Source organism: Cylas formicarius, unplaced genomic scaffold (assembly GCF_029955315.1).
Source record: "Cylas formicarius isolate icCylForm1 unplaced genomic scaffold, icCylForm1.1 PGA_scaffold_10__41_contigs__length_53128322, whole genome shotgun sequence".
In the NCBI taxonomy this organism is placed as follows: Eukaryota; Metazoa; Arthropoda; class Insecta; order Coleoptera; family Brentidae; genus Cylas; species Cylas formicarius.
Genome location: NW_026844214.1, coordinates 3719913 through 3739968, shown reverse-complemented (window position 1 = coordinate 3739968; position 20056 = coordinate 3719913). Strand labels below are relative to the sequence as shown.

Below are 20056 nucleotides of genomic sequence, written 5' to 3'. Positions count from 1 at the left end.
TGGCGCTCTTCATCAAAATTTCTTAATAATATATGGCGCTCTTCATCAAAATTATTTTCTATTGTCCTGGTCTTACTTGTGACAGTAATTCGGTCACCAAATTGTATATTACATTTTTAATTGTATTTATTGAAGGAACTCGATATTCCCTTTTAACAATTGCAATATTATGTCCATTTGAATAATATAGTTTTATTATATGGCGTTTTTTTTTCTCAGTATACATTTGAAATATCTTAAGTTATTTAACTTACGCTGCAGATCTTCAGTTTTGATTAGTTGTCTATCATAGATAATATGGTTGCTACCAAGGCAGACTTGACCATTTTTAAACAATATGGCAATTGTCCAGAAATGAAATGATAATTATTTTTAAACTGAAATATCTCAAAAACAGCTAAATTTAATGGGAAAACACCATATGCTTTTTAAATCAGCAGAAAAAGATCTACTATTTAAACTAATAATATATAGGGCATTCTATTATAAAAAGAAATGATGTTGTCATTTGAACAGCTTGCAATCGCCGTTTGTTTTTTTCTAGAGCAACAATATTCAAACTTTGTGTTTACACTTTTTTTCAAAATATCGTGAATAACCCAGTACATCAATGAGAACGACAATGCTACTCACGACTATCACCTCTATTATTTAATATATACTGTAAAGCCAGTGATTAGATTAGATTAGATTAGATTAATAGTTGGGAGAGCTAGCAGTCAGCCTGTCCGTCACTGCGACCCAGAGAATCTATTGTGACTCTCTCCATAGCTATAGGGCTTTATCCAGGTTCGTCTCTCTAACCAGACTCCACAACTTCGATAATGGCTCCCTCGTATAGCTCTGCCTCTGGTTTGTTATCGCCCAGCAGATGGAGACGCACTCTCGCTAGGCCTTCGCAGTGGCACAGTACGTGTGCGGCTGTTTCCTCCTCTTCCTGACAGAATCTACATTCTGTGTTTTCTTCCACTTCCATCAGGCTTAGATGCATCTTAAGCCTGCAGTGGCCCGTCAGCAGACCTACCATTATTCTTACGGCTTTTCAATTGTAGCTTAATAGGTCCGTTGTAAAATTGGCCGATGGGCCCCTTAGGAATTCCTTGGCCCGGCATGTCGCTCGACCATTGTCGGGATTCTCGGTCCATCCAATCCCTGATGGCTGTTTTTGCAACGGGTTTGGCCACCCCACAAAAAGGTTCTGGTCCAATCAGGCGCATTGACGACTCTTCGCGGGCTGCGTCATCTGCGCCTTCGTTACCTTTATGCCCTCCGTGCCCCGGTACCCATGATAGAGTAACTTTGTTCTGGCTTGCTATCTCGTTTAATGCCTTATGGCAGTCCAGAACTAACTTGGATGTTATTTTATTAGATTGCAGGGCCTTTATAGCCGCTTGACTATCGGTGTAAATTGCAATTGATTTGTTACGGATCTTCCCCGCTTTTATTTCTCTTTCACAGTGTTCTAGTGCAGTGATCTCTGCTTGGAACACTGTTGCTAGCTTACGCATTGAAATGAGATTTTCTTTTTCGTGCTGGGTTCATATATTCCGGCTCCTACTCCGTCTTGAGTTTTTGAGCCATCAGCATACCATGTTATTTCTGCCTTGATTGGTGGCCCGTTTGTCCAGTCTCCTCTGGCAAGGATTTGAGTCCTGTAGCGGTTAACGAAGCAATACTTAGGTGTTGTGCTGTCCGTAGGCAGTCCTAGGACATTGTCCGCCCTTACCTCTAAGTAAAGCCAGTGATACTATTTAAATAAACGGACATATAATAATCTCCGTGATGCCGATATTACCATTTGCATAGCAGGTAGTCTACGAGACCTTCAAACATAGTTCAGCACAGCAAAACATGTGGACCCGCAAAAAATAAGGCCAAGGTGATGATATTCTCCAAAATTAAGGGATGGTAACTTTGCAGTTGAACAATTTTGGGTGCTATGATCAATGAACAATGCAGCCCAAAGCGAGAAGCGATCTGATCCGGTCTGAAGATCTGATCGCACCCTACAACTCAGAACAACTTAAAATGTGAATGCTCGCTGTTATGTGTTCGCTGGAGTATGGAGAAAAGATAGAAACCTCGAGAAGTTGCTATACCGGATATCCTGAGTGGACAAGGCGTTCTCAACAGGATGCAGGAAAACGGTTTCCAGACCGACCTCCGCAGGGTGACTGCATCTTAAGAAGGGTCTTGTGTCAAGACTACAGCCTCAGCAGCCATTTTCGGCCATGTCGCTGTTGCGACAGAAGATAACTGTAAATATTAGCCAAAAAAGTGCACTATTGAATTTAAAAAAGCCTCCCTTTTTAGATTTTGAGAATAGATAATTTGGTTGCCCATACTACAATGCTACCTACTAATATATGCTGAAATAGAGCTGATATATACACCAAAGCACAAAGTAGACTTATTGGTAATAAGCAACCAATAACCAAACAACTTGCATGTCATTTAAAGTTTTCCAAGGACAATTTAACAGCTGTTCATTGATGAGAATGTATACTAAACATAGTGAAACACCAGACGCAGGATTCACTTAATGAAAATGCTGGAAGATGCGTGCAGGAATGTAAAGAATTATACAGGGTGTCCAAATAGTGAATCACTATTTCCTCAAAAATGCCCTGTGTTTAATACCCTATTGTTTGACGCCATTTCCAGTTGTAATTGTCATGTATTCTATATTTGTCTTGAAGTTAGCTCCAATCGTTTATACAGGCTGAGTCAAAATGAAAAATATTAATTTTTGTGGAAAAATCAAATCGAACACCCTGTAAATTATACTTCCTTTAAGTACTGATATGATATAACTCCCCATACATTTCTATTTGGTCTCGTAAGCATATATTTATTTGTAACCGTAAATCTTGATTTTCCTATACACTTTTGAATTGAAATTTGAATTCGAATTTGACTCCAATAGAAAAAGAAAAATTGTTTTGATAACAGTGGGGAAAAGTAACTGAGAAAAGTAAAGAAAGAGAGAAAGGAAAAGGAAAGAAAACTGGAGATTGCAGAAAAGAATAGTTTAAATTTACAAGGAGATTACTCGTAGCTGATAATTAACATACAATAATAATATATATTATTAACATGCAAGAGATGTCGCTGGAGCACAGAAAGATGATGTTCGTACAATGTTTTAAACGATAAACGGATCAATTAGTAATAAGCCCCACAGCCACAGGTGTTTACCAATATACCAGCCATTGCGTGCACATTATTGACTAACCGAATCTCGAGAAATTATTCATACGGGGTCTAATCATCACAAAATTAGGTCATTATATATACGATATGGGTAGAAATAATAAGTACGGGATCTATAGTATCATTTGCCAAACCACAAATTTCTTTCTTTTTGCTTATTGCTTCTATAAAAGACATATTTTAATTATGATAGTAATCAACAACAAAACATGCGTCAAAGGCGGCATGCCTTCTAAAACTTGTTTTGTTTAAACGCCGTCATAGCCAACTTATACTAATTGAACTTATATGGCAGCAGCATATTATTTGTAATAGACAAGTGTTTAAAAGGAAACATTTCAAAAAGTAAAAATATTAGGCATGCACAAACTTATATAAAATTGCCTTAGTTTTTAATGCTAAGTATAAAAAAGAGGTTTTTGGTAGTTTCTTTAATTTCATTTTTAATCTTATTTGATATAAATAAAAAGGATATCCAAAAAAATAATAAGAATGCATTTATTAAAGTCCGTGCATTCCTAGATACTCTCGCGGAAACCTTTTTTTCTACAGCTTGTAGCCCAACTGAATATATGTCCATTGATAAGACAATGGTTCCGTTCAAGGGTGGAAGTAGACAAAAGCAACATATAAAATCGCAACCGAAGAGGTCGGCCGCAACTGGGGGTTCGAGCTTCAGTCCATGGGTACGTTTCAAAGTTTGAGTCTTCAAAGGATAATATAAAATCGGATTTGGGCGCAATTGGAGAGACCGTCGCTTGACTTTGCTCTGACATTTCAAGTGTAAACCGCAAAATCCCTTCCAATAATTACTGATTTGAGGTATAACGATATCCATGTTGTTGGCACGATATAACAGAAGCAGTAAAAACATTGACCAGAGGAAAATGTTTATATTCAGTAACTTCTTCTGGAATAACAATTTTGCGATGAGCGGACATGATTTACATGGAAAAGAAATTGCAGATATTCTCAAGCGTTCAGTTAGAAACACTAAAACTTATATTGAAGTACCCCGACCACAAGCAACGTTTTATGTGAGGGGTTTTTTCACTCATTGTATTAATGTTCAATTTCAAAATATCTGTAACAGCAACAATTTTCACAGATCAACGAGAGTACACGGACAAGACTTTCGCGAACTTTTGGTACCTAGAAAAAAAAGACCAAGGGCTAAAGCTTTGTCTGAGATTCGTACGGATGGAATGGGTCATTATCATACAAATCTACTACGCGTCCATGAAAAAAATTGTACAAGACTTACATGGTTGCTTTTCATGAGAAGTAGGTTCCACAAATGAACACTTGTCGCATATGTACAGATATATGTTTGTAATAAAAAAATTGCCATGCTTTTTTTCTTTTAACTTTAACCTGTTAACATTTAATAAAATGGATTTAAATTTTCATCTGGCCTTTAAATTTCAATTCAATTCTTTCTTGGAGAGGTTAAGGTTGCTATGAACTTACAAACTCGCCAACACAAATTAAAAACAAACCACACACATGAGCAACAAAGGTACAGAAATTGTATAAGTGAACAGTGTGTGTATGTGTTAGACATCTAGGAGGAAGTCATTTTTGTCTAGTTCCAAGGTGAATTCAATTTTATAATATAAAGTGTTGATATATATTAGAAGACTATGCAATCCATCACCATTGCAATTCTAGATAATGCCGTTATCATCTACGCAGCTTTCTTATAAAACAAGGGCAATCAATAAATTTGTGTTGTAAATTTTCCATGAAAACTTCACTCAAAAAGACAGACAAGCACGTCAAGCTGTTTGCTGCTTAATATTCGGCATCCTTTGAGCTCGTATATAGCAGAAGACCGCATTAGTTATTGGTTGTCTTAAACGAACAAACTGTTTCCAATACCTAAATTTAGTAAACTGTAAATCTATATGATTTTTGCCTGTGTTTTTCATGTTATTTAAAATTTTGATAGGTCTGATGTCATTTGAGGCAAAACACATCACCTGTTCTTTTCAACTAAATTCATGTTTTGTTATATGATACTACAGATTTCTTGGTTTTTTCTACAGGGTTTCCATGGTAACCGTCTATTCGAAGTTTCACGAGAAAGAAATTAAATATTCTTGTGATACTTGTTATATAGCCAGAACTGGACGTGACGTATAATTGAAAAAGGTTTTCATTTTTATAATGTTGCCGGTTCTAGCAGAAATCAGTGGCAACATAAAAATTTAAAATAGTACATAAATTTTTTTGCTCTAATTGTTAGTATCCAGCGGACCCCTAAAAAGTGCACTTTTGAAAGAAACATAGTAATAGTGAAAAGTCATTTTTTTATGCATACCAAAATGTTTTTCATTTCCATTGACTATGCCAACAAATTATCTACAAAATCATTATATGTGTGAAACAACTCAAAGTGCTTGATGCGTATTTCTTAGTCACTTAGTAAAGTGTGAACTAAACACGGGATTGAAAGTAACATGAATGCAGGTCATGACAGACCTTATACTCACTCTATCTATTTCGGCTTGATTTAATGAGCCGAAAGCTCTTTCACTGCCCCCCAGACATAGGCATTCAGGAGCGTGAGGTCTAGGGATCTTGCGGACCAACCTCAACTCAATAAACTCTAAAAACTAGAGAAAATTCATCTAGAAAATCTCTTGTAACAACTTCTAATGAATTGCCACAATGGGAAACCCTTTGCTGGGTGTCCAGTATAAGATGATGTACATGGAGATATTGGACACTGCAATAGATGAAAATGGAAATGTGAAAAAGGAAAATCTTCATTTTCGAAAAACCACTTATTATAGGAGCTGAAAGGATATGGGTAACAAAATGCGACGATATTAAAAATGGCGTCAAAAAAAATTTTGGCCCAATAAGTTACGTACGCCCAAAGTCAACTTTTGGCTTTCCTATCGGCGCCATATTGAATTTCAACATTTTCAAATTCTTCTTTAAAAATGTTTTTCAACCATGTGTTAGCCATTTGTTTGTTCAAGATAAATAGGATTTTGGGAGAGTAGCCTTTGATATCGCTGGGTTCATTTTCCATCAAGTTGGCCATGCCAGCGTATCCCAGGTGATTCGTAATTATTGTTAACTGTCAGTCAATTGTATCCGAATAGTTAAGAAGTGTGATATATTCGAGTGTTTTATTTTTATTCTCTGTCGTAGAAACGAGTTTTGATATGGTAAAAGGAACAAACCTCCACATAAAAATTGGGTTTGGCAAAATGTTGTTGAGACGCTTCGTACATCTTTACGTCAGATTTAACAGAAAATAGTATTTTAAAGCGTCAGAACCTCCTTGTGGTGAACGGCATGCCAGGGACTTCAGGATGGCGACACTGTTAAAAGAATGTATCAATGGTTTATTGAGAAAAATAGTGGAATTCTAAACTTCTCCTTAAAAGTCGTTTGCTCGGATCAGTGCCGATTTATTAGTATTGGACTCTTATTTTGGACAGATGTAAACCCATATCGAACTTGTAAAGTTGGTATCAAGTGAGGTGGGGATTTAACGTTTGGTTTGGTACTTTGGATGCCCACAAAATTGGACCACATTTTTTCAATGATAAATTAAGTTCTGAGAGATATTTAAACCTTGTACAAACAAACGTAACAAATCATGTTATGAGCCTTCCACTAGCTCGGCAAAAAATGTCTTTCCAACAGGTCGGCGCACCGCCACCTAATGCAAAGATTACTACGAACTTTTTAAATGAAGAATTTCCCAGCAGGTGGCTAGGCAACCTGGAACCAGGCAGATGGCCGGCGAGATTTCCAGATATAACACCCCTTGTTTTCTTTGTATGGGGCCACCTCAAAAGTCAAGTATATAGTAGGTCTGTTGGAGAATTAACAGAAGCTGTAGCACTCTGCAAATGTTAAGACAGTCCTGTGAAGCAGTGTTGAGAAGACGTATGTCATGCATGCAACCAAACGGAGGATTATTTGAACACTTACTCTTAATTTTATTATCAAATTCTGTGTATTTTCTCCCTTTTGGGCATTAAAGAAGAAGGTTTATATTGAAAATTTTAACGACTTCTTTTCTCGATCCTCCGTTTTCAATTTTATTGAGTTCTTTCTTGTTCACTTATTATTTAAATGTGTTTTAAAATTTTGATTTTGAAAATGCTGAAATTGAATATGACTTCGGCTGTACGCAACGTAGTAGGAATAATATTTTTTGACGCCACTTTTAGCATCGCTATAACCTTTTACCCTTATCCTAAGAATTTGAACGTTTCAACTCCTATAATAAGGAAAATATTGTGGTTTTTCAAAAATTTACATTTTCCTTTTTCACCCAGTATCTACGCAAGGGTATTTACATGACCTACTTTTCTTCCATTTAAGCAACGTTGTTTCCGTAAGAGTTTTCAATATCCCATGTACTTCATCTACTGAACTTAACCAACTGATCAGAGACTTCTTACTAACTGTTACTTATCACTTTCGCACTGTTCTACCCCAACCTCCGAAACAATTTTCTAATAGACTGCACATTTTCGCTATTGCAGTCGTTTGCAGTTCCTGTCGCGTTGATAACGCCGTCGGGACGTCTATACTTAACTTCGTCCCAATATACATCCCGAGACATTAAAAGTAATCCAGTGAGCGAATTCGGTGGCTTTTTTACGAGTCTTGTCTCCAACTTAATAGCGTTTTCATCCGATAAAACCGACGGCCACGAAAAACCATTAGGCGTAACGTCAATATGATTATTTATTCGAATGTGTCCGCTCTAAACAATTCGGTCAAGGCGGAGCTAAAAATAATTTGTCGCCTACGTCCGCGCTACTATTATCGATGGGGTTTTATTTGCTATTTGTGTGACGAGAAGTATTTTCCCGCAAACTCATTTTTTATGTTAATAACTTACCACCCTCACCTAAGAAAGTCTATTTTTATACCTTTGTCAAAACATAACCAAACAAACCTAACCAAAACTAAAAAACAGAAGAATAAACGTAAATTGGGAAGAACAGCTGAATCGAATTGAAGGCGGTGTAAGGGTGTTTCAGAGGCCAAAGTTGCCTTTTGACGTTGTCCAATGCCTAACTTTCATAATCCTCTATCATCGCATTGAACCTCAAGTCACTTGAGCTCATTGCCCTTGAGACTCCCTCCTTCCAAGTTTTTCTCAGTCTTCCTCGTTCCTTGCGGTTTGGTGTTATCCATCGCATAATCTTAGGCAACTTGGAATCGCCCATTCATCGAACATGACCTCTAGTTGCTTTCGTTCGATATCTGTCATTAGTGATCCTTCTACTCCCACTCTCTTGTTTTTTTATTAGAGTTGCCGAGGGCCCAAATATACATACAAATTTATAATATATAATTGTTGTTTACTTGATGAACATCCATTTATCAAAATAAATAAGAACTAAAAGTTACATGACTATTACCATTACTTTTACTACCATCACTATAACAAAAGCGCAAAGCAAATTAGATTTTTCAATTTATATCAAAACCTTCACACACGAACACAGTCATACATAACATCTCAAATCACCTTATACACACAAAATGGCTGCATTTCACTCTTTTATGCACAGACTTCTTAATACGCCACTCTCAACAGAAGATTACAACAAAAAACTTAATATCATTAAACAAATTGCACTGAACAACGGCTACAATCCGTCCATTACAAATAATATTATGAATAAAAAAAATCCAGACAACACTAAACTCTATTTTTCCGAAATCTAATACAGAAGACAAACAATTTAAAACAATTACATACATAGGAGAACCTAGTGGAAAAGTTTCAAAATAATTGTCAAAATGTGGTTTAAAAATAGCTTTCAGAACTAACAACACAATAGGAAAATTTTTAAAGACAATAAAACGAAATGCCCAAAATCTCAAAAATCAGGTGTCTACAGGTTGAAATGTGGATCTTGTCCTAAAATTTATATTGAACAAACAGGTAAATCCTTCAAGAAACGCATTAACAAACATAAAAGAGCGTTTAAAAACAATAGTCTAGATTCTAATTATGCTACACACTTAAACACAGAAAAACACATTTTTGTGGACAATTTTGATATTTTACATACAGCCACAAAAAGTAGAAACAAAATGAGACATTCAAATGTATTGTTTAACGATCAATTAGATTTAAATAACTCTCCTTTATTGAACTTAAATTCTCACAACATTAATTAAGGTTTTATGGTCATTTTTCGATATATATATATATATATATATATATATATATATATATATATATATATATATTCTCACGTATTGATTCACGGATGGAAAAATGTGATGACACTATACTCCGGGATATCATCCGTTCGCTCGTTGAACTCCGACTGGAATCCTGCAAATCCTGCATCCGACTGGAATCCTGCAGACGTTTCGCCAAAATCTCACTTGGCATCTTCAATGCTCGCGCTCCGAAAACATTAGTACATCCGACTGTAAGGGTATAGGAACACTGTGTTCGAAGTTACCTGGTAGTTGTTCAAACAATTGTCATGTAAAAATATATAATTTCGTGAAAATCTGAACTTTTAGTTCTTATTTATTTTGATATATAATTGTGACTATAGTTAAATCTTATTGATAAAACAGAGTTATTAAAAATATATTTTTAGAAGTCTTTAAATACATGCAAATACTTTTAAAGTAATCTAGTACAAATTAATTGGGACAGTAACTAAATAGAAATACTTAGAAATGTTTTCAACGTCCAATGCCCTTTGTTGTATACACAACGTTTCTGGAAGGAACCAGGTGCAGACTAATTTTAATTCTAAGCTCCCTTAAACTTGCGCTTTTTTTTCAGTGCGGTTACTTACAGACAACCCGAGCGTTGGGCCATTTCATGTTGTGTTCTTTGGTCCATACATGTTCCATCATTCTTGTAGATTTCACCCCACAATGTGACCCTCCACATTCAATTCTCGTAACTCCGATGTTTCTGACTTTGTCCTTATACGGTCTTAAATTTGAATTGTTTTGCTATTCAACTGATTTTTTCTTAGTTTCTCTACCTCAGATCGTTCTGTTGTTTGCTTAACATTTTAACATACACAGGACAAGAGGAAATACTTGGAAGGAATTTGGTGTTATAAGGGATATATATTATTACATCTCTAACCGCATCAATCGAATCTTGGTTATAAGAGGAGTTTCATCAATGGATAATTGCTCCTGAATACCTTGGCATAGCTCCTCGAGTCATAAAGTTTCTTCGACACGGCCATTATCGGCAATATGGTTTCGGTTGGGTTGATTTTTGGACTGTTACTTGGCCACGGCAAAGTTTTAATGTTGGAATTTTGGAGTCATCGTGTAACGATATGAACAGTGTAACAGCGTGGACAGGGCAGTTGTCTTTGTGGAAAATGTCTTTCGGGTAAATCTGTTCCATCCTGCCCGCCATAACCTTTTGCAATATTTCGGCATAAGTTTGACCAACAAATCTTTCTTCACTCCGCAATGTCACTCTTATTCCTCTGGACGAAATCCGTCCAGAAATATTTGTAACTATCGACAAATCCAGGGTTGAGAAGATGATTGTCTCATCTGTACATTTTGATTTAACATTTTTTGGGTCTGGAACTGCTGTCCTTGCGCTTGATAACTTAGAACAAAAATAAGCCTACTTCTTGTACAAGTGTCATGTTCACTACATGGAGTTACTTATCTGCGTTAAGGTCTGTCCATTGTCTCGGGTTTCCTTGTCATGAAAGCCTCTTACTCTTCTATTTTTTCGTTAAGGATAAGTCGAAGAAAGTCCTATCGAGGTCCTTTAATTATCTAGCCTAGGTATTCAATTTTTCATTGCTTGATAATATTCAGAAGTAGCCTGTGGTCTCCCATTCTCATGGTCCAGGATATTTGAAGCATTCTCCGCTATGCTTCCAAATGCTTCGATCTTATCGACCAATTCCTTATTAAGTCCATGTTTCGCATCCATACATAAGGATCTACGATATGTAACACATATCATTTGACATTGACAGTATTAGTAACATGAAAATAATGAAGTTTGCATGACAACGACATGAGACCTATAATACACTGCTCAAAATTTTGAAAAACCAGCTGTAGGTAATGGAAGAAACGGTAAAATCTCATACCTGTCTCTTTGTGTACGGTTTCTCCGTAATTGTTTCAGTTACAAGTATTTGAAATTTTAGGGATATTTGTATTTAAATGACATTGAAAACACAAAAAAGTGTATTTCAATTCGTATTCAAATACAGTAATGTATTTCAAATATTTTCTTTTACTATATGCAAATACTTAACAACACTTGGACGGAGGTAGTTTTTGCTTAATGAAAATCCATTTAACACCATTAAATTAGAACAAATAATGTTCAGATTTTTACAGTTCTTAATGATTTATGACAGCTGTTTCGGCAAAACCGTGCCTTCGCCATAAATCCAATGTATATCTCTTTTCTTGTATTGATGCCTTCGTGCTTCTTTCAACTATTTTGTCCGACTTTTTCTTGTAGTGGGAACTTTGCTGTTGGTATTTAGTTTCACAAATTTGGGATAGGCTCGGTTGTGTAAGCACTTGTTGCAGAACCAGATATTTTGAGTATATATTTGGAATCCTAATAATATTATAAAATTACAAATTGCCAGGAAATCATTGTCAGCTTCTTTGAAGAATTGGACTGAGGTGGTTTTACTTGGTGAAAATCAATTTAACGCAATTAAATTAGCACAAAAAATGTTGAGATTTTTACAGTTCTTAATGATTTATAGCAGCTGTTTCGACAACACCATTTTGTCCGACCTTGGAGTTGAGCCTTTGTTGCAGCTGGACCATTGTTGTTGGTTTTTAGCTTCACAAATTTGGGAGATACTCTGTTGTGTAAACACTGGTTACAAAACCAGATGTTTTGTATATATATTCGGCATCGTAGTAATAGTTTAAAATAACATATAGCCACGAACTCATTGTCAGCTTCTTTCACTAGTTGGACTGAGGTGGTTTTACTTGATGGAAATCAATTTAACACAATTAAATTACAACAAAAGATGTTCAGATTTTTACAGTTTTTAATGATTTATAGCAGCAGTTTCACAAATTTGGGATATACTCCATTGTGTAAGTACTTGTTGAAGAACCAAATGTTTTGAGTATATATTCGGCATCGTGGTTATAATTTAAAATAAATAGCCAGGAAATCATTTTCAACTTCTTTCAAGAATTGGACTGAGGTGGTTTTACTTGATAAAACTCCATTTTTAACACAATTAATTTAGAACAAAAAATGTTCAGACTTTTACAGTTTTTAATGATTTACGATGTACTTGATAAAGGCCCGGTGTTGCCGAAACAACTGTCATAAATCATTAAAAACTTTGAAAATCTGAACATTATTTGATCTAATTTAATTGGCTTGACAACACTGCTTGTAATTAAATAAGAGCTGTAGGAATGAAGAAGAACGAAGAAGAAAAAATACGAGCGATATTTTATAAAGGACCAAACTAGATTTTAACACCACAATAACCAACGGTAAGTTCTCCGAACGCTGAACAACAATTAGCGTTTTTGCCCCAACAGGAGGACGCTTAATTTGGCTCATCAATCTCTATAAAATAAGCAAGTGTCACAGTATCCTTACCTCGTCGTCGAATGGGTCGTGGTCAGCCATTGTGTCTTCGGTATACAGCCGTCACTATTCCCTGGCTATTCAATAAATCTTCTCCGGACAAAGCGGGACGCTAGCAGCGAGTTCGCGACACTGAAGTTTAACATAAATCGCCTGACGATTATTGCGGGGTTAGATTGTAATTCGGGAGTTCTCCGAATCGCTCATTTGAGGATATTTAGGCGCTAAGTAAATGTTGTTTAGGGGCGCGGATGCCGAGTTAAGCGAACTCCGATTCCGGGAAGGGAAAACGCAACTAACCAATCATCGTATTTCGTGTGAATTCATTTTTAATGCTCATTTTATACCAACAAGATCTTTATGAATGAACTCGTGCAGCTGTTTCGCTAATAATTATACCGGACCATTCCCAAATCGGCACATCAAGCAGGTATAGTCTGATTTTTTTCAAAGAAACTTCCACCGGCTACTGTAAAACTTCTGGGTTTCTTTTGCGTCGGTTTTTGCTGAGCTGTTGGCTTCTTCGGAGCTTATATGAAACTCGCTCGAATTTTACTCTGTACCTATTGTTTGAAGAGGGCGGAGCTAAATGGGCATAAACACCGTTTCGGATGACTGATTCCCATATTGGTGACAGGTAGAGACCTGAGCCGCAGTTAAGATTGTTAGGTTGTTCATTACAAAGCTTTAAATCTTCGTTAATCTACTATCCAAAATCACATTCAGAAATATGAAAAACTAACGTCAACACTAGGAAAACAATCGAAACTGCCAAGCACAGTAATAAATGTATCATCGCACCAACTTTCGGAAACGGAAAAATGAATTCTTTCAAATGGTTCCAGCTTCATCTTTGCCCCACATATTATCCCAAAAGAGGAAATAATTTGAAATTTCAAGTCTATCCTAAACAAACAGCTGATGAAATTCGATTTGAAACTGCAAAAATCCTTACCCCTGAACGCATTGCCCTAAAATCTTTAAAATCAAGTCCAGACATGATAATCCTAAAAACAGGTAAAGGAAATGCAACGGTGATCATGGACAGAAATGAATATCAGGAAAAGATTCAAGGTATTCTTACAGACGGATCATATCGTCCTACGTCATCTATGGATCGCAACCTTAACTCTGTTATTAAGGTTCAGGTTCTTCTCTATCAGACTCCGTCAAAAAATCTGTATTTCCCCATGACTCTAAAATTCCTCGTCTCTACGGACTCTCAAAGATCCACAAACCAGGATTACCCCTTCGACCTATTATCAGCACCATTGGTTCTCCAACATATTCTCTAGCAAAATATCTAGCTTCCTTATTAAAACCCCTTAAAGGGAAAACTGACAGTTTCGTACTTAATTCCTGTCACTTTATTGAACAATTAAAAAGTATTACATTAGGTACACAAGTAGTTAGTTTCGACTTAGAATCTCCCCTTATCAAAGTTCCTATTCCTGAAACTCTCAACATCGTTTGAAATATATTAAAATCCGAGACTCTGGAACGAAACCTTCTCAACATAATCGAAAAATGCTTGTCTGTAACAAATTTTTCTTATAACGGTCAAATTTTTGATCAAACGTCGTGAACAGCTATGGGTTCTCCATTATCATCAGTCATAGCGAAAATATTTGTGGAAGCCTTTGAGAAGAAACGTCGATGATATGATGATAATTTTGTTGTTTGGCCTTATGGTCAAGAAACCCTAGTAGATTTCCTTAGACATTTAAACTCTATATATCCCAATATACGTTTTACCATTGAGTTGGAAACTGATAATATCCTTTCATTCTTAGATATTCTTATCAATAGAAAATGAGATCTAACATTGGGTCAATGTTTTTACAGAAAACCTACGCACACCTTAATGCATGGTCACATCACCATCCGGCCCAAAAATCATCGGTTATCAACTCTCTTGTTTACAGAGCCGTGAAACTATCTCAGCCCGAGTCACTGAATCCAGAATTAAAACACCTTTCCACCTGAAGATATTAAGAGTTCCATCAAAAAATACGCTTCACCACAACTTTCCCATAGCAATGAGGACGAAAGCAATCCTACACTTGCCACCGTGGTCCTTCCTTAAATTCAAAATATCACTGACCACATATCAAAAGTTCTAAAGAAGCATAACGTCAAAAGCACATTTACCACTTGTCCAAAAAGCTCTCAACATCTTCGATCTTTTAAAGATAAAATTCCATTTGAGACGCCAGGAGTTTATAGCAAAAATAATTTTTGTGTTAATGGCTTTACCCAATAACTATAGGTAATAACATCGTTAAAGTTTTATTTGTAACCCAAAACGGCACAAACTCGCAGCAAGTCCCATTTGTCCACAGAAACAAATTTAATTAACTCGAAAAGAAATAGGTAATTTTTATACTAAATATGGCAGGTGTTTCTTAAAAAACATTATTTAAGTTCTCACATTTTCGATGACTAGTTAGCTAATAGTTAAGGTACGAGAAAATCCAATATTTTCAACCTTAAAAACTGAAAGGGGTATGAAAATTTTGTTAACGGCATCTTTGGTTTTGCGAAGAAGTAGTACACTGTCGCGAAAACTATAACTTTTATCTATCAAGATAACGGAGAGCATCATTTCCTTTTCTCATTCAGCAAAAAATTACTTACTTACTTTTAAGCGCAAAACCTCGTTTTGAAAAACACAGCCCTACTTATGCACACAGGGCTATTGGTCGTCTAAAAGCTCAAGGCATTTTCTAATTGGAAATGTAAAAAAAAACGCTCTTATTCTCTTGGCGTTTTGAACTCTGTTGTGCAACAAAGCAAGCAAAAACTCATAATCATAATAAATTCTCAACAAAATTGCTCTGTATGTAATAAATATGAACCACGTTTGTCCTCGTGTTCTTTTTATGTCTCCAATATGAATGACTTTCAGATCTTTTTTCTTAATTAAACGTGCAAAACACCCAAATACCATTGATTGTTGGCAGAACACAGCTAACTCTGCGCAACGTATTGAGAAAATTGTAGTACTGAAGTACGGCGTTGTTTCTAACTTGAATTTTTAGCTTTTATTTTTGTTAGAGGACTTGAAGACTATTTTTCTTTCTGTATTATGTAACCACTGTGAAGTTGCGTAGGAAAACCACAAGCTGGAAAGATGCATGCTTGTTTCTAACTTGAATTTTTAGCTGTTATTTTTTTTAGAGAGGTAGCAGCTTGAGGACCATTTTTCTTTTTATTTAATTTAACCACTGTGATGGGTCCTTTTCGCAACAGAAAGAGGATAAACTCACAAGTTCTCTCTCTCTCTTCTTAATCTATAATCATAATAACTTTTGAATGTATTATCAAGAAAATTGCTCTGTTTGTAATAGACATGAACCGGAAACTCTTGTCCATATATTCCTTTTATGCCTTCTATCGTCTGATTGTGTCCGAACCCGCGATATCACGAATATTCCGAACTTCAGATCTTTTTTCCTTAATTAAACCTGCAAAACACCCAAATACCATTGATTTTTGGCAACACACAGCTAACTCTACGCAAAATATTGAGGAAATTCGAAAATGCTGTCTGAGGTTCATCTACAGCATCCGTAGTGGAAGACAACAAGCTGAAGTACGGGGTTGTTTCAACAATGCTATCTGAGGTTCATCTACAGCATCCTTAGTGAAAGGCTACAAGCTGAAAGTACGGGGTTGTTTCTAGCTTGAATTTTTAGCTGTTATTTTTGTTAGAGAGGTAGCTTGATGACTATTTTTCTTTCTGTATAATTTAACCACAGTGATGTTGGCTATGGGCGCTTTTCGCAACAGGGAAAAACTCACAAATTCTCTCTCTCTCTCTCTCTCTCTCTACTTAACCTATAACCATAATAACTTAAAATAAGTTATCAAGGAAATTGTTCTGTATGTAATAGACATGAACCAGAAAATGTTGTCCATGTATTCCTTTTATGCCTTCGATCTGTTTGCTTAACTTGACTTCCAAAAAAGCTAGGGAAATAGCATTGGTACTCTTGACAACAGACGCTACTGTCTCTATTTCAAAATCATTAAAACCCGAATATCAGAGAAAATAGCCTTTAGGACCGATGTGAAGTTATGTATGAAAACCACAAGCTGAAAGATGGGGAGTTGTTCCTAACTTGAATTTTTAGTTGTTATTTTTGTTAGAGAGGTAGCTTGAGGCCTACTTTTCTCTCTATATAATTTAACCATGTTGGGTATGGGCGCTTTTCGCAACAGGGCAAGGAAAAACTCATAAATTCTCTCTCTCTCTCTCTTTCTCTCTCTCTCTACTTAACCTATAATCATAATAACTTTAAATATGTTATCAGGAAAATTGTTCTGTATGTAATAGACATGAACCAGAAAATGTTGTCCATGTATTCCTTTTATGCCTTCAATCTGTTTGCTTAACTTGACTTCCAAAAAAGCTAGGGAAATAGCATTGGTACTCTTGACAACAGACACTACTCAGAGAAAATAGCCTTTAGGACCGACGTGGACAATTTAAATCTAAGATTGATTTAAGGAAGTCACTTACGACTTGGCTTAACTATATAACGACCTGCCGTATTCCATGGCTTTTAGCTGTTAGTTTTGTTAGACAAGTAGCTTTAGGACTTTTTTCTTTCTGTATATAAGTACTTAAGGAATATGAAAATTTAAGGTTGAACCATACATTAATTTTGTGATACGTCTTCTGTTTTTATGAGGACAAACAGATACGCTTGAGCCTTGTCTTTTATTTGTCGAAATTATCTGAATGAAATAATATTATTCAACGCAAATGCTAACAATATTTTGAATGCGCACATTGGGAGGTTCATGAGGGATCGACTATAACATAATGTTCTAAGCAAAATCCGTCTTTGTTATGCTCAACATGGCAGCGTATTTAGTTGCTGTTCGGGGGTCCGTAAAACGCGAGTTAAACCGCTTATTCAACAGGGAGTCATCTCCGACGGTATTATTAATGGACCGTCGGTAAAAATATTGACATTTATCTCGCAACATGTATCAGTTTATGACCCAGTTTCGGAGTTCACGTATTCCCCTACCAACATTTACTCGTCGCCTATTTACATTCTCGATTTGATGGCAGTTTCATTTTTCGATAGCGATGACGAAGCAGTCGGCAGATTCGGCAACCCTGCCGTCGCGTTAGGGGTTGAACGATCGCCGCATATCCTCGGGCTACCCTGTAACAAAGAATTCGTTTCAGTCGATATTGCGTTAGCGTATTTTTACGATTTGACAATTTGTTATCTCTAGAAACAAAAGCTCGGAAATGTACTGGAGGCGCCACGAAGGTACAACCAAAAATTGTACATTAATTTTATTTCACGATAAAATTAGAACAAAAAACGCTCAGATTTTCACAGTCATTTAAATTAGAACAAAACATACATAAATGTTCACAGTTTTTTTGTTGGTTTATGACAAATCTTTTACTCCACAATTAAATTAGGACAAACATTTTTCAGATTTTTCACAGTTATTTATTGGTTTGTGACAGTTGTTGTGTATTTATTTCGTTCCACAATTAAACTAGAACAGAAAATATTCAGATTTTCACAGTTATTTATTAGTTTATGACAACTGCTGTATATTTATTTATTAGAACAAAAAATGTTCAGATTTTCACAGATACGTATTGGTTCATGACAGTTGTTGTATATTTATCTTATTCATAATTAAATATGAACAAAAAAAACTTCAAATTTTCACAGTTTTTAATTAGTTTATAAGAGCTATTGTATATGTATTTTATTCCACAGTTAAATTAGAAAAAAAGTGTTAAGATTTTCAGAGTTATGTATTGGTTTATGACAGCTGTTTTATATTTATTTTATTCCACAATTAAATTAGAAAAAAATGTTCAGATTTTCACAGCGATTTATTGGTTTATGACAGCTTTTTATATTTATTTAATTCCACAATTAAACTGGAAAAGAAGTATTCAGATTTTCAGAGTTATTTATTGGTTTATGGCAGCTGTTTTATATCTATTTTATTCCACAATTAAATTTAAAAAAATGTTCAGAATTTCACAGTTATTTATTGGTTTGTGACACCTGTTTTATATTTATTTTATTCCAAAATTAAATTCGAAAAAAGTATTCAGATTTTCTCAGTTATTTATTGGTTTATGGCAGCTGTTTTATATCTATTTTATTCCACAATTAAATTTTAAAAAATGTTCAGAATTTCACAGTTATTTATTGGTTTGTGACACCTGTTTTATATTTATTTTATTCCAAAATTAAATTCGAAAAATGTATTCAGATTTTCTCAGTTATTTATTGGTTTATGGCAGCTGTTGTGTATTTATTTCGTTCCACAATTAAGTTAGAACAGAAAATGTTCAGATTTTCACGGATACTGATTGGTTTATGACAGCTGTTGTATATTTGTCTTATTCATAATTAAATCTGAACAAAAAAATCTTCAGATTTTCACAGTTTATTATTAGTTTATGAGAGCTGTTGTATATGTAGTTTATTCCACCATTAAACTAGAAAAAAAGTATTCAGATTTTTAGAGTTATTTATTGTTTTACGACACCTGTTTTATAATTATGTCATTCCACATTAAATTCGAAAAAAATATTCAGATGTTCACAGTTATTTATCGGTTTATGACAGCTGTATTATATCTATTTTATTCCACAATTAAATTGGAAAAGAAATGTCCAGATTTTCACAGTTATTTATTGGTTTATGACATCTGTTTTATATTTATTTTATTCCACAATTAAATTAGAAAAAAATATTCAGATTTTCACAGTTATTTATTAATTTACCAATGGAATACCGCCTCAATTTGTCATTACGTAATAGATTGAAATATCTTATTTTGTAAGTCTTTATGGCTTTCAACAAATTTAGTTTTTTTTTCTTTTTGATTAATTATGCAAAATATCAAAATCATCTGCACACTGAATTTACATGAATTAGAATTCGAACTATTATTTTAGTAGGCTCTTTTATGTTCGTCAATGCCTTTCTTAAATGTTTTTGTTTTATAGTTTGGGGCACGTTAGACATTTCAACTTGAAAATTTCGCTACGGTGTTTTCAGTTTTAAAAGCAATCTCGAGGTTAAATTTAAATATGGGTTTCCAAATTTTCTTGCTAGGCCCTCCTATGTATTTTATGCTTTTATAACTTTTGAGTCTTTTTTTTTTACTTTCTAACTCAGTTGTAAACGCATGGTATGTAGAGTTTGAATGCTTAAAAAAATCTTGGAGGGATGTGTGCCC

The 20056-nt window shown here is 35.0% G+C and overlaps 1 protein-coding gene across 5 annotated transcripts in view; it reads right to left on the bottom strand.

Annotated features, from left to right (window-relative positions):
* LOC132696523 (inactive dipeptidyl peptidase 10) overlaps positions 1-20056 on the bottom strand; it is a 227673-nt gene that overhangs the window by 183846 nt on the left and 23771 nt on the right. For 2 of the 5 annotated variants that reach the window (XM_060661395.1, XM_060661430.1), the window contains exons 2-3: positions 17879-17994; positions 12824-13035 (exon numbers count right to left, since the gene is read on the bottom strand). In XM_060661395.1, the coding sequence (XP_060517378.1) occupies positions 12824-12853 (30 nt within the window). In that variant the 5' untranslated portion in view covers positions 12854-13035; positions 17879-17994. Of the gene's footprint in view, positions 1-12823; positions 13036-17853; positions 17995-20056 lie in introns of all 5 variants that reach the window. The other 3 variants (XM_060661422.1, XM_060661404.1, XM_060661413.1) reach the window with 3 other exon arrangements.